We start from the raw sequence: 14383 nt of genomic DNA, 5'->3' as shown, positions 1-14383 counted from the left end.
AAAGAGAAATTATTTAAATTGAGTTTATTGTTAGCAGCAACACAAATGAGCGAAGTCACCGGAAGAATAAAAGTAAAAAAAGTCAACAAAATCTGTGAAATATTTACATCATAGAACATGAAATCTATTGGATGCCTCCCATCACCAGGAGCCTGCACAATAGCACTCCATATGAACACAGCTGTGGTGTGTGTGTGACCAACCAGGTGTCCAATAAGGAGCTTCACGTGGAGGGGGCACGATGGGAATTTGGGGTTCAACAGGCACAGGTTGTGTTATTGCTGCTGATGTGCACCCCTCCCCCACAGAAATCATCGCCCGCAGCCCAAACCCTACACGCGTTGTCCTGGGGATGGCGACAGTAATAAATATCATCGGCTCCCCTATGGCAGAGCCCTGGCACCCCCACAGATTGGCCCACTTATAAGGATCGGTGTCATGACTCCCCCCCAAGATGGCAGGAAACCCAACATGAGAACGGGGAATCGGAACCACAAAATGTGACAGTCACAAATCTGCAACTTTATAACCTGAAATTAAAGCTGAACTCTAGGTTAATGTGAAACCCCTTTGGGGTCGGTTTTATCTGATGACCACAGTGCTGCACTTACCAGTCTTCTCTCTCACTGAATGGACAGTGAAGTAAGAAGCAGCACACATCTCTATCTGTGACCATTTGTAGCACTGATTGGCTCCTTGTGCTGCTTCTCCCAGTTTTAGTTTTGTTGTACAGGGACTGGAGTTCAGCTTTAACAATGAACACAAATGGTAAGTCTGATCTGTAAAGGGGTACGAAAGTGTGCTGTGGGGTACGGGATCAGATCATGTGACCCCAGGACAACTCCATGATTGGTCAGCACCCTATTGATGTGTTCACACACCATAGGAAGGATTCAACACTAACCAGCACTACAGTCTGTGAGTTGCAGGTAAAGGGTTAAACATGAAAACTATCCGGACAAGGTAGGTCCGAGTCCCTGATTATAATCTGGAGGTTGGCAGTGGCAGAATTATTCTGTGCTTTCCGGAATTTCACAATCGTCTACAATCAGTGTGTGGATGATCCCCTCCCGCCGCTTGCCACTGCTCACCGCCTTGATGCAGCAATCGTGATTGCCGATGGTGAAATGCGTCTCCGTCCCATCTTCTACAAACTCCCCCTGCAGGACAACAGAGGAATAACAGAACCATCAGAAGGGAAGAGGATGGAGGGCAGATTTAGGAGGTAATTCATTACTTGAGATCACTATAGGAAAGGCTGTGCACCCCCCACCCCATTCTTTGCACTGATCCTAGATTCACCCTAAGCACACTAATAAATAAAGGAATCAGTGTCACAAGACCGGTCTGCCCACCTACCGCTGTCTCCATGTTCTTCCCATTACACCAAACATCCATCGTGTCCTTCTCTGCAACACGAAACAAACATCAATTATAATCTAACCTAACACAACCTGCGATAATACAGGGGGCGGGATCTGTACACCTCAGGGGGGCGATGTGGAGCCGGATCTGTACTACTTGGAGGAGGGTAATTGGGGTTTGGACCTGGGATCTGTACTGCTTTGGGGGGGACTGAAGTGGGGTTCGTACTACTCGGAGAAGGGGCAGTTGGGGTTGTGATGTTGGATCAGTACTGCTTTTTCTTGGGGGGGGGGGGGGGGGGGGGGGTCTGGCGCAGGATCTGTACTTGGGGCTGGAGTGGGATCTGTCCTCTTGGGGGAGGGGAGTTTTGGTTGTGAAGTGGCATCTTCACTGCTTTGGGAAGGTGACGGGGGGGGGGGGCTAAAGTGGAATCTGTACACCTCACAATGTGGCAAACCTTGGGGTTGTGAATCTGTACTGCTTTTGGAGGTGGGGGGCTGGAGTGTGATCTGTACTCCTCAGGGGTGGAGCACGATTAGGTAAGGAGGCACATACAGGTGACCCCACATTAAACTCACCCAGCACCACCCTACAGTCCTCCCCGTCCAGGTGCAGCAGCCAGGTGTTGGTGGTCTTGGAGCGATTCTCCATGTACTTCTTTAGACTTTTGCCGTTCACCTCCAGCGTGTACTCATAGGCGAAGCCACTAACGGCGTCAATGTTAATCGTAGCTTTGGTCTGGGAAGCTCCGACAGGAAAGGTCTCCTTCCCCACCAGCTTAAACATCCAATCCTTGCGAATGATTTCCTGTCACCCGGAGAGAGAACAAACAATGGCTGTGCGTCATCATCATCATCATCATCATCATCGCCTCCCCGACACTGTGACATCACACAAGGTACAGTACTGGATATGTGAGGACACAGCATACTCCCCACCAATCATCAGGAGGAGGGGAAGTCAGCGGGGCCGGTATACAAACTATCTTCTAAACCAATTGGCTGCATTATTAAAGCAGAACTCCGGATTCATCACATTTTTCTTTCCCCATTTCCTTTACCCAACCTACAGAAACACAAGAAATTCTTCCGCCCTGTAATTCCATCACTGTCAGTAATCTGCCTGAAGGAAGGAGAGGACACTGGGGTGCCTGGGGTCACATGTTTTTATCCTATGGAGCAAGTCCCATGATGCACTGCAGTGATAGGGGCAGAATTGTTGGGAGGTGTGTCTACATAGCACAGTTACTTATTTGGCTCTGCCTCCACCCACAGCCAACAACCACCCTGAGCAGTAGTGGGGGTCCCTCAGTTGGCAGGGTAGACGAGGAATTTCATGGACCTCCCACATCAGAGAGCCGTGATGTCAGCACAATTACAGGAGCAGGGGTGCTGCTGGAGAGGATGGCGGTCTCTGGGGATATGCAGGAGAATGATCCTGTGCAAGACATTAACAATAATGAATTATTCTGAACGATTGGAGTGAGAACATACTCCATGTTGATCCAAGCTGGGTGAATGTTACTGCAGAGATGTTTTTCGACTTCTGACAGTTCAGTTACATTGTGTTAGACACAGAGGGGGCTACATTAAAGAGAAGGTGTCTACAGATCCCACAAACCCCAAAATAGAAGGGGTCAGTACACAGTGTAGGATAGTGGGCGGAGCTTATCAAATCATTCCTTTATGCTCATTGACCAATCACAGATGTAGAATCCATTTATTCCATATTACAATTGTTACCCTTCATCTGTAAAGTACCAGCATATCACATAGTGCTGTACAATTGGTACAATGGAACAAATTGTGGGCGGATTACAAACAGATCTAGAAGTAGGATTGGCCAGAAAGCTGCCACTATGACAATATAAATATTAAAGCCCCTTCCTGGTGACACGTGTACATACCTTGTGCTGCTAGCATGTCGGAGGTTTTGTGGCTAAACTCATCATAACCTACCTCATTAGTTCACACACAAATAATCTATGAGGTGACGTGATCAGTCACAGCCAATCACAATCAATGATGTTGTTACCTTCCCGTCCACGTACACCACTCTCTTCCCCGACGTTGTGCCGTGTTCAAACTCGATTTTATGGATTCCATCGCTGAGGGCGACTTCCCAAACTGCCACCAGGTCGGTCATTTTCTCCAGTCGGCCGTAGCGTGATCTGTAGGGAGACGAAGAGGTCACATGATGTACAGGAGAGGCCAGATTACCGGGGACAGGTTAATAAATGCCGGGATTAGAGGAGCTCAGATTAGAGGTCTGCAGAGGGAGAGACGCAGAGTGCAGGACGGGGGGGTGTAAGTGGTTATATAGAGGATGGGAGGTAAGTCGTTATATCAGAGGATGGGACGGGAGGCAAGTCATTTTTTCACAGGATTCACCCAGGAGGTAAATCGTTATATCATAGGATTCACCTAGGAGGTAAGTGATCAAGACCATATAATGGGGGATGCAAAGCACAATGAAGTGCAGGTCAGTCTTCACCTTCCCAATAACGCACCAATCACATCGTTCTCTAAAACCTTTCCATTTATTATACCTAGAGGGGTCATCACTGGGTGTCTGTGCTGGTCTATGCAGTGCAGATCATGGCTGGTGGGAGGGGCTGGTAGGTGGTGTACTTAGCTCCCTGATACCATACCTGCCATCGGCCCTGATAGAAGCAGCGGAGTTACAAAAATACCACAATGCTTTAATGGGTGGAGTCAGTCTGGAGGAGTGGGCATTGCCAGGCAAACTGAATTTGCATAAATACCACCCTGGATAACACCCACATGTGATACTGAGCCTCTATTATGACGCACAGGAGATAAAAGCTAGATGATGATGGATGCCCTTCAGACAGGAAAGGAGGCGTGCTCTGAGTTCCTGCAGCTTCTAAAGTACACTGTGACAGGCTCCCAGTGTGCACTAAAATCAGTCAGAGTCAGAGAAGCCGGTACCACTGTGCAAGACTTAGGCAAAGGGTGGTGAGCAGAATTTATGAAGAGGGAGGCAGGAGGGCTGAATTGATGAAGGGGAGGGCCAGGGGGGCAGGAATGATGAAGGGGAGGGCCAGGAATGATGAAGGGGAGGGCCAGAAATGATGAAGGGGAGGGCCAGAAATGATGAAGGGGAGGGCCAGAAATGAAGGGGAGGGCCAGAAATGATGAAGGGGAGGGCAGAGGGGAGTGGCAGAATGGAGGCTGTACAAAATGAGGGTCCCTTCCTCTGGGGGCGACACATTACCTGACTTCATCATCGTACACCGTCGCCTCCTGGTGGGCGGCCATTCCTCCCCTCCAATCCGCAGCACAAGAGAGAGAAAATGGCATCATACAGACTGCAGGGATGATGGTAGCATGAGAGGGATTATGTGACACAATGCATCAATGACAGCTGAGATGTGGGGCAACCCCTCTATATTCTGCCAGGTCTGTTTCTGTCTGGGTTGCCATGTTGGGGGTTTTGCCTCTGGTGTGACTCCCATAAAATATTTTGGTTTGTAGTGGTCATATACAGCGCAGATAATTATCATTGCCAGTAGGTGGAGCCCTTATATAGGTTACTGGCAGGACAAGATGACCCCTGGCAGAGGCTCTAACACTTTCCTCTTTTAACTCTATCCAGAAATAAAACAACCAGATTTGGGGCCTAAACTGAACCCCCAGATTTATCGGAGTATAAATGGGGTGAACCAGGCAGTGCCATTGTCACGGCACTTTAATATTCCCATCGTCTGCCTGCTTGGATATTTAAGGGATGGGGCCATTATATCACTTACACCCACAGAAATCTCCCTAAATTTGATTGGACAGAACGGGGGTAAGTTGTTTCACCCCCCCCCCCCCCTTGCCAAAGGCTTCCACCCCTCCCCTGTATGGGGCATCTATGGTGCAATATGGTAGGGTGCATTGTGTATATTTGGGGTGTGGAGGAGGGGTTGAATATATAGGGGACATATACACCAAATATAGGGATGATTATTGGGGTTTATGTGCAGTGTATGGGGGATGAGGGTGAATACCAGAGTGTATGTGCAGTCTATGGGACATAAGGGTGAATTTTAAGGTGTATGTGTAGTGCATGAGGGATAAATATTAGGGTGTATGTGCAGCGTATGGGGAATGAAGGGTGAATATCAGGGTGTATGTGCAGCGTGTGGGGAATAAGGATGAATATAAGGGTGTATGTGCAGCATGTGGGGAATAAAGATGAATATTAGGGTGTATGTGCAGTTTATGGGGGATAAGGATGAATATTAAGGTGTATGTGCAGTGGATGAGGGGTGAATATCGGGGTGTATGTGCACTTTGTGGGGAATAGGGATGAATATTAGAGTGTATGTGCAGTGTGGGGGGATAAGGGTAAATATTAGGGTGCATGTAGGGATGAGGATGAATCTACAGGGCCATATACGGTGAATGAGAATGGATATGGCCATACAGTGTGGAAGGTAAGTAGCGTACGGTAAGTGCTGACGATAACACCCACCCCGTTTTCCGGCTCTCACCTGATTCTCCCAGCAGGAAGTTGGTGTGACGCGGCCCCGCTGCCCGGGCAACAGTCTCCAGGTGACCTGAGTTTACGTGACCCCGCCCCGTCTTCCTGTTTATAGCCCCGCCCAGTGCACACTGATCGCTTTGCGTGATGTCGCGCATTCAATGGGCGGTGCCTAGTCACATGCGGTAGGCAGAGTCAGGCACCTGGGCTCTGTATGGGGTCAGAATTGGGATTTAGAGGATTTTTCCTCTCTGTTCTTGCAGCTTATTGGAGTCCGGACGGTGGCCGTCAGAATTGCTTTATATTATAGAATCAGCTGGTTCTCAGTGTTGGGACGATGTTATTTGCAGCCTCCAGGCATCAGATGGAGCAGCTGCTAAAAATATTTTTTGCAAAAACAGAAAGGCCTTGTTGATCCTGCCAGAAATCATGTGCGCTGATAACTTCTTCTGCTCTTTGCTACCTCCTATCGGTTTCTAGGTATCTCAGTGAACCCTTATTATACAGAGGAGGGGGAGGTGTTGTGTAGTTCAGCCCAGAAGCCCCTGGTTTTATGTTGTGAGAGCCCAGCGTGTCACGTTTTATGACCCACGCGGAGCTGTGCATAGGCAGCGTGACCCCCCATGAACATGAAGCCCTATCGATATTCCTGAGAATTGTTTGGGGGTCCCACAGAGCAGCTAGAACACAAAGTGAAATCACAGAGAAGATTCCAGAATGATCTGCGATTTTCTGGGTGCAGCGTTTTTAAACCTTTACTCATTGTTCCATCTCTGAGGACTACAGAACCTCCTCCCAGATCTATATTATGGACGAGAGGCCAGTTAGAGTGCCAGAGTCCCATCCTGGGGTGACAACCTTGGCTACCCATGGAGTGCAGGAGTGTTGCCACCTCTGTGTGTTACTAGCAAAAGTGAAAGCAAATAATCATTACAGCCCCATGGGCCAGGCAGCTGCCATTGGTGGGGAGTTGGGAGTCAGAGATGCCAGAACGCTTTATCTCATCATGTAAACTGATCAGGAATCTTCCCCTTCCCATACACTGCACCATCTGGTCTTCAGATCAGCCATGGAACCTTTGGTTCTGTTCAGCCAGTCCTGTAGTTCTCAGTTCTCAGTCACCTCTCTCTCTCTGCACAGCAGATCAACCCAATCATATATGACAGAGCAAAGCTAACCCAAGGAATGTGGTGGTGAATCCCAGGGTTGGCTGAGCAGTTACAGAAGAATCAGCAGCTTCACTTTTATTGTCTCCACCCAACAATGCTGAACGGTCAGATATGGAAAGTGGAAATGATTTGACATCAGACACAGAAAAAAGAAACGGGTAGTTATCAGGGTCTCTGCAGGTGACCATTACCACCTTCACCCTCAAGCAGCACTGATGTCCCAGGTTGCCCCCTTATGTCTGGTGGGGTAATGACAGAGGAGGAGGAGGAGGAGGAAGCGCAGTTCACAGAATGGATGAAGCAGGCAGATCCTCACACTGCAAGACCTCAGGTGCAGCTTCCCCTCCCACAAAGGGAACAGTACAGCACAGCAGTGATAACACCAAATCTCCCCCTATACCTGGGGACACAGCCTGCTATGACCCCCACACTGCAGAAAAATAGCTATGAGGATACAGGAGTGCCTAGACACATGAAGTCACCCGATATACAGGTATGGGCACAGAAAGGCACCTGATACACAGCTATGGTGGCACAGGTTGTACATCTAGAATAAATGGAGACATTGACATTTTTCAGGGGAATGTTTAAGCACAAATCACCATTTCTCCCCCATAACACAGCAATTGTCATTTCTTAATTTCAGCTTCCATTTAGTAACACAGAACTGAGATTTTAGTCACATCAGACACAGCTGAGTTTTATTAGAAGCGGCTTCATGCAGAATTCTCTACTCATTACACAACAATGACAACTCTCCCTGCCAAGATGGCACAAACTGGCATAAATGGCAAGTCACATGACACACACCGGACTGGCAGCCCGCTGGGCTGGATATAGAAATACACTTTAATCAAGAGCAGCTGTTGGCTGAAGTCCTAGAAATGAAAGCCAGCTTTGGCTTGGCTGCTTTAATATAGCACCTCTGTTCTCTGCTCATAGGGTCATCCCCTGACTTCTGATTGGCTTTTCTAACAAGGGCTTTTAGGGTCATCCCCTGGCTTCTGATTGGCCGATCTAGCAGAGCAGCTTTTCGGGTCAAACCCTGGCTAAGGAATGGTTTGTTCTGGCAGATCCCATTCATTGAAAGCAGTCGTTATAAAATTCATCACAATACAAACTGATTTATACACAATTTTTGGATCATTTTGTAGCGTACTGAATCAGCTCATACGAAGGTCATATAATTAATCACATTGCAGTCCTTCAGCGATGACAACTTCATAAATCAGTGGCCATTTCAAAAAGGAAAAATTGAACAACTACAACAAAATGGGGCAAATTCACAACATAAAGAAAATGGTTATTCTACTAATTAGACCCACACTGACTGATAGGAACACTCCACAGAACTCTAGCAGGTGCGTTGCCTCCGATATTACTACATAAAAACTAGAGAATGGAGTTGACTTGGCGCAGTGTTCTCAACGCTCAGCCCTGGCACTTACATACAAGAGCGGCATGCAGGAGCGCGGGGCGCAAGGCCCAGCTGGAGCATTTAGTAAGAAATGCAGAAAAGATTACAAAAAGAAGGCAGCAGATTGCAGAGTCTCTTGCAGTGCATGCTGGCACAGCAGCCGTGTTAGTATGTAAACAGTCAATTCATTCCTGCAATAGTTTTACCTCATCCTGTTATGTTCATAGGAAAGGGAGGACTCAAAAAGTCTGCAGCATTTGGGTTTCTAAAAATTGTGGGAAAAAAATTAAAAAAAAAAAAAAAAAAAAGGATTAAAGAGAAAGTGGACACGATGAAGGTTATTCTGTTTTCTTGCGATCGGCGTACAGAACTTTCCTCCGCTGGTGAAGCATGTGAAAGTACAGCTGCGGGAAAACTGAAAGGAAAAAAATCTTTATCAGCAAGAAGAGAACCAACCAGCAGTCAATGGCATCCATCCAATCACATACACCCAATGATAGCCATGGCTCTGCCTATACACCACAAAGACAAATCAGATGGAATATGGGCTGCCTAATATGAATATTTGTTCCAATGTCATGGAACAGGGTGTCTACCCCACCTACCATGTCAGCTTCACCCCTAAAACAACCCCGAGAAGACCCCAAACTCAGGACGGAGCAGCGTACTGAGGTGATAGGACTGGGAATGGCCCATCTGGAAATGCCCAGCTAACATGATGTCAGGAATGGATTTTCCAGTTTCCTGATCATTGGACATAATTAGTAACAGCCTGACCGAGGAAACATCAAATATTAAACATGTGCTGCCAATGTGATGACAATTTACACAACATAAATATCTACATCAGCACAACGATGAGTGAATTAAACAAGGAATTCTGATTGGTTGATAAAGGAACATTGGTTCTTCCCCCAATAAATGTTTTCATGTCTGATGAAGAACTGCAGGCACTGGGGAAGCGTCAGCATGGGAGCCCAATCCCTCCCTAGACTGGTACCATCGGCCAATATGATATTACTCCCTCCTATAATAACACAAGGGCCAGGGAAGTGAATATTGCATCTGTAGCGCTTAAAAAAAAAAAATAAATAAATAAAATAAAATTTTTACTTTACATAAATGGGTTTTCTGCTCTTTTTTTGTAAAGTTAACATTTTAATGATAGGTCTGCTTTAAATGAATATTGGGGTGAGGCGCTGAATCTTACTGTGCAGATATAATGTGATGACAAATACTCACGGGGAATGTAGGACACCATGACTAGGATGAGGAAGGTGTAGTAGTCAAAGGAGAAGTTGTAGCTGTTGGGCAAACTGATAGAGTAGAGTCCAGTCTGCTTGACGTATGGCAGTGCAGCATAGATGGTCAGCAGCTCTCCTGCCACCCCCATGGGGTAGAGTACGATGAATAATGTGTACCTGTCAGACAATCAACACAGCTCTGCATAAATCTCCCATGAGAATAAAGTCATTATCATTAACCTGTGTCTGCAATATGAACGGTCTGTGCCAACCTATTAACCTACAATGCTAACTTACAGCTGCAGGGTAAGAAGACCGGGGAGCAAAGCACACAGTTTAAACTCAATGTTACATAAGGTCGGTCTGCCTTTCATAAATAAGAAAAAGTATGCTACCAGCAGCAAATCAGAAGTTTTTAGAAACAAATTATATTGCTTGTGTGAAACAAAGATCTTTATACATGATTCTATGTCTGCCCCTGCTCACCTGGCCCATTTGATGATGTAAGGGAGATGGTTGAGGAGGCTGAAGGTATAAAACGAGTATCGTATTATTTCAGTGATTGTCCATGCTACGACAAACAGCAACACCGAGTCCTCATCCTGAACCTGCGATCAAATAACAGAAATGTTACCATTTACATAACCCAGTCCCAGGACTGGGATCAGCTGACAAATATCAGTTTTATTATATGGGAAGTTGTTTATTCCACATCTGATAGATAAATAATTATTAGTATAGATTATAGAAGATGCCCACCCCTTCCATTGCTTTCATTAGGGAATGGAGCTCCTGGGAGAAATATTAAGGCATTATTCATAGGATGGGGGGGGGGTAGAAATATCACCTGACAGAATTCCATCCTTCTCCGTGTATAAAGTGTTGGCATTACCATAAATCATCATCCTGAACCAAAACCTCCGCCTATCCCAGACCCAACCATACATTACCAGCTGATATTTGGATGAAACGCACCTCCCGGACGCTGTGTGTGACAGCCCACGTCAGGAAGACTCGGGACATCACCTGGAAGGCAGTCAGGACCACAGAGGAGGGAACAATCCCTGGGAGAGAGAAGAGCGAATGTTAGAAATATGAAGTCTGTGATACTCTTATGTAAAGATTCTGAGAACAAAATATGAATACCGCCAATCCCTGAGATTTTAGATTCAGGTTGTCAATGCAGAGTGCAGCTCAATACAACGCACTGAAAACATGCAGTGCCCTTCTTGTGTGTACAGAATACAAAGGCTACGGAAGACTATAGTTTACTTCCTACCCCCCTCAAATTCCAAATCTCCCCCTGACATATTTCTAACTGTTATAACACGGTTATTCGTCCCTCCTCTCAGGCATGTTGCCTTGGCGTCACCTTTGATTCTGCCCTCTCATTTACCCCTCATATTCAGAACATTTTAGGTCACTTTCACCTGCACAACATCTCCAAAATCCACCCTACCTATCCCCAGAGACCACCAAACTCCTTGTACATACTCTTATCTCTCGTCTAGACTACTGTAACATCCTCCTCTCTTCTATTTCACTAACCCGACTCTCTCCTCTACAATCTATTATGAATGCTGCAGCCAGACATCCATCCTTCCCACCGCTCCTCTTCTGCTGCATCTCTTTGTAGTTCCCTTCCATTTCACCTTAGAATCAAATTCAAGTTCATGCGCTTTGCCTTCAAATCCCTCCACAGTTCTTGTCTCACTTACCTTTCTAACCTGATAGAAATACTCCCCTAGCCACTCTCTTCGCTCCTCCAATGACCTACCAATGACTTCCTCACTCATACCCTCATCACAAACTTGACTCCAAGACTTTTCTAGAGCGGACTCAACTCTCTGGAATGATCTTCCTCTTCCTATTCAGCTTGTTCCTACTTTCTGATTATTTTAAAGGCCGCTAAAACCCATCAACCTCACCTACCTGTCCTATTAAACCCTCACTATTTCCCACAATTACATATCCCCACTATTGTGTGTTACTTCCCACACCTCATAGATTGTAGGCTTCTTTGGGCAGGATCTTCTACTCCTCCTGTGTCACTGTCTGTATCTGTCCGTCATTTGCAACCCTATTTAATGTACAGCGCTGCATAATTTGTTGGTGCTATATAAATCCTGTTTAACAATACCAAAGTCACAATACAGCGTGTGTGCCCGAGGGCAGTGGCATAGAACCAGTGTACTGGTGGCAGAAGGGGTTTGCACCGCTGTGGTGGGTATGGAAGCAACATCCCAGTCACATGATGTTGTTGGCAAATAACACCCAATATGAAGTGTGCAGTAAATCTCCAGGGGTCGATGGGCACTACATGGACAGGTTGGTACAACATGCTGCAGTGTATGTGGCCTTAATGTGTTGGTGACGATTTCACAAATCCCGACAACCCCAAAGTTGGAAGATTTTGTACTCACCTACCGCACAGTGCACAATCTGAAATCAGAGGAATAAAAGTCAGCTTCTTTGTTTGCAGAGAATGACCACCATACAGAACAGAATCATTGCTCACCTCTAACAGAGCTCCGGTCTGGAAGAACTTCAGGGGGCGCTCTATTGAGTAATAGAGGTTGTGGTAACTTCCTTTGGCAAGGTAAGTGCGCACCAACCCAACAGCAATGACCAACCATCTGCAATACAGAGATGAGGCATCACCTAGCAACAGAATGCATCGTGTGAATGTGATCACGACTTATCCTATGTAGTGCCCCCACTGCGCTGCCCCCACCACAGGCACCACGCTGGTTCTTAGCACCCAAATTAAAAGCCCATTTCATCTTTTGTTAAATTAGCCAAATATATTGCAGATCTCTCCAAACAAAAACATGGCAAAGTCTCATCAGTTTTCTTCAGGAAAGCAGCCACAACTTGAATAGAAAAGCCTGACCCCAGCCAGCAGTAATGGACCCTTCTACCTGTGTGGAAGCAGCAGCCTCCCTACAAAGGTCCAATAAACTTCCTGAGGTATCAGAGATCATTGTAGTAAAGCCACCTGCAGAATCTTCATATATTAGGATAGCGCTGGGGAATACCACAGAACTGGAGACGTAATCTTGTGGATGAAGGTAGAATGGAGGATGGGGGGGGGGGGGGACAGTATACAGAGAGAGTTACCCTATAATGCAGCATACAGAGCAATGACCCCATGCAAACCTCACTAACCTACAATACCCCCCCTCACATTTAATAGAACTTGGTAAATACAGTGGCTGCTACAGGTTACCACACAAGTTTGGTTCAGCACAGAAAAAATATTTCTATACCCAGCTGTCATGATGACATTGTAGATGACCAGGTAGGCTGTAGCGAAGGCTCCGGGGCCCTGCCTCTTCTTGTGGCCCCCATTTTCGGCTGATCTTCCCGACGTTGGTCCAGCCATATCTGTAGAAGGAAGAGAAGGTCAGAGGATGTCCATGGGATCTGCACATCACAGGTTGTCTATGTGTCCAGCCTGCAAACCCAGCGAGACACAGAGAATATAAGGGGGGGGGGGGGGTGTATCTGCTTGGATTTGGCCCCTTGTCAATGTCAAACCGCTACAGATACCAACATACCTAAATCTTACATGTGTACAGGGGGAATGGAGAAGTATGGCCAGACACCGAGGACACAGTGCACAGATAAGGAGAGAATGCTGAACAGTGCAAAGAGGAGCTGATAACAGAAGCTGAGAATGTACAGGCAGAGGTCACATACACAGCTGATACAGACACCGCTCACACATCTCGTATGATCCGATCACCGCTCACGTATGATACAGACTCTCCGAAGAGTAAGAACCAGCATCAATATGGCCACTGGGGAGGGAAGAGATGCTGTATATATGGTACAGGGCTGGTGTTATAAGGTGAAAGGTATAAATGGCTGCTGAGAATGGGGGAGTGGCACTGTCAATATGGTACACCATTGGGGGGAGGTATAGGAGAGTGAAGGGAATGGTACATCTGGCTGCTACTGCCCATAGTAAGCAGATGATGTGCAATGATTTTTGCTGGGACACCCCCCACCCCCACCATGCTAAGAGTCTGATGGATCCACAGAGATTGGGTCAGCATGGCAGCTCTGTACTGGGGTCACAGGGGAATAGCTAGACTGGGTCAGAGGCCCACTAATGCTATTTACACCCAAGCTGTGCAGAAGACAATCTGTCCTCTAGCTGCTCATGTCATGGTGGGGAAAAGACCCCTAAAATCAACACAGCCCCCTCCCCATATCAGTGTCAGAGGGTACACAGCATTATCAGGGACCTTTTAGATTGTAAGCTCTTCGGGCAGGATATCTCCTCGTCCAGGGTCATTGTTTGTATTAACCAGGGGTCTGACCGCAGCCCCCCAATACACATAACTCTCCCCCCTTATAATTCAATTAAAGATTTCGCACACACGTCCTCCCTCCCCCCCCCCCATTGCCCTTCTCTACCTCCCCCCAGCATACTGCCCCCACCAGTACTCCTCCCCTTTCACATCCCCCCCATCCCCCTCCATATACCCTCTTTCTCCGCCACCCAGTCATTAATATTTACCCCTCCCTCTATTCCCCAGGCCCCGCTCTCACCCAGCCAGAGGTATCACACACTTCTACAGGAACACCCAAACCTGCTGGCCGCGTCTTTAAGCCAGTCTCCTCCCTTATTGGCCTAATCAGGTGTAAGGGGCGGGGCACTAGACTGGGTAAGCAAGTTTGCGTGAAGA

The 14383-nt window shown here is 47.0% G+C and overlaps 2 protein-coding genes across 5 annotated transcripts; both read right to left on the bottom strand.

Annotated features, from left to right (window-relative positions):
- Nucleotides 1-9: 9 nt before the first annotated feature.
- Nucleotides 10-7546, bottom strand: FAIM (Fas apoptotic inhibitory molecule). 4 transcript variants are annotated; one of them, XM_072417874.1, is made up of 6 exons: nt 5867-7546; nt 4603-4653; nt 3400-3535; nt 1944-2172; nt 1360-1409; nt 10-1160 (listed from the first exon to the last, which is right to left on the bottom strand). In XM_072417874.1, exons 2-6 carry the CDS (start codon nt 4644-4646, stop codon nt 1011-1013), a joined length of 609 nt encoding a protein of 202 aa, XP_072273975.1. In that variant the 5' UTR covers nt 4647-4653; nt 5867-7546; the 3' UTR covers nt 10-1010. The 4 variants fall into 4 exon arrangements, with proteins under 4 accessions (XP_072273975.1, XP_072273977.1, XP_072273974.1 ...); XM_072417876.1 differs by lacking the exon at nt 4603-4653; XM_072417873.1 differs by lacking the exon at nt 5867-7546 and having other exon boundaries at nt 4603-5202.
- Nucleotides 7547-7698: 152 nt separating this feature from the next.
- On the bottom strand, nt 7699-14375 carry HACD2 (3-hydroxyacyl-CoA dehydratase 2). Its single transcript, XM_072417872.1, has 8 exons — nt 14247-14375; nt 12956-13073; nt 12205-12322; nt 12110-12128; nt 10662-10750; nt 10173-10294; nt 9685-9863; nt 7699-8857 (listed from the first exon to the last, which is right to left on the bottom strand). The coding sequence occupies exons 2-8, from the start codon at nt 13069-13071 to the stop codon at nt 8781-8783; spliced, it is 720 nt and encodes a 239-aa protein (XP_072273973.1). The 5' UTR covers nt 13072-13073; nt 14247-14375; the 3' UTR covers nt 7699-8780.
- Between the last annotated feature and the right edge of the window lie 8 nt (nt 14376-14383).

Source organism: Pyxicephalus adspersus, chromosome 7, assembly GCF_032062135.1.
Source record: "Pyxicephalus adspersus chromosome 7, UCB_Pads_2.0, whole genome shotgun sequence".
Taxonomy (NCBI): Eukaryota; Metazoa; Chordata; class Amphibia; order Anura; family Pyxicephalidae; genus Pyxicephalus; species Pyxicephalus adspersus.
This window is presented reverse-complemented; position numbering and strand designations above follow the sequence as displayed.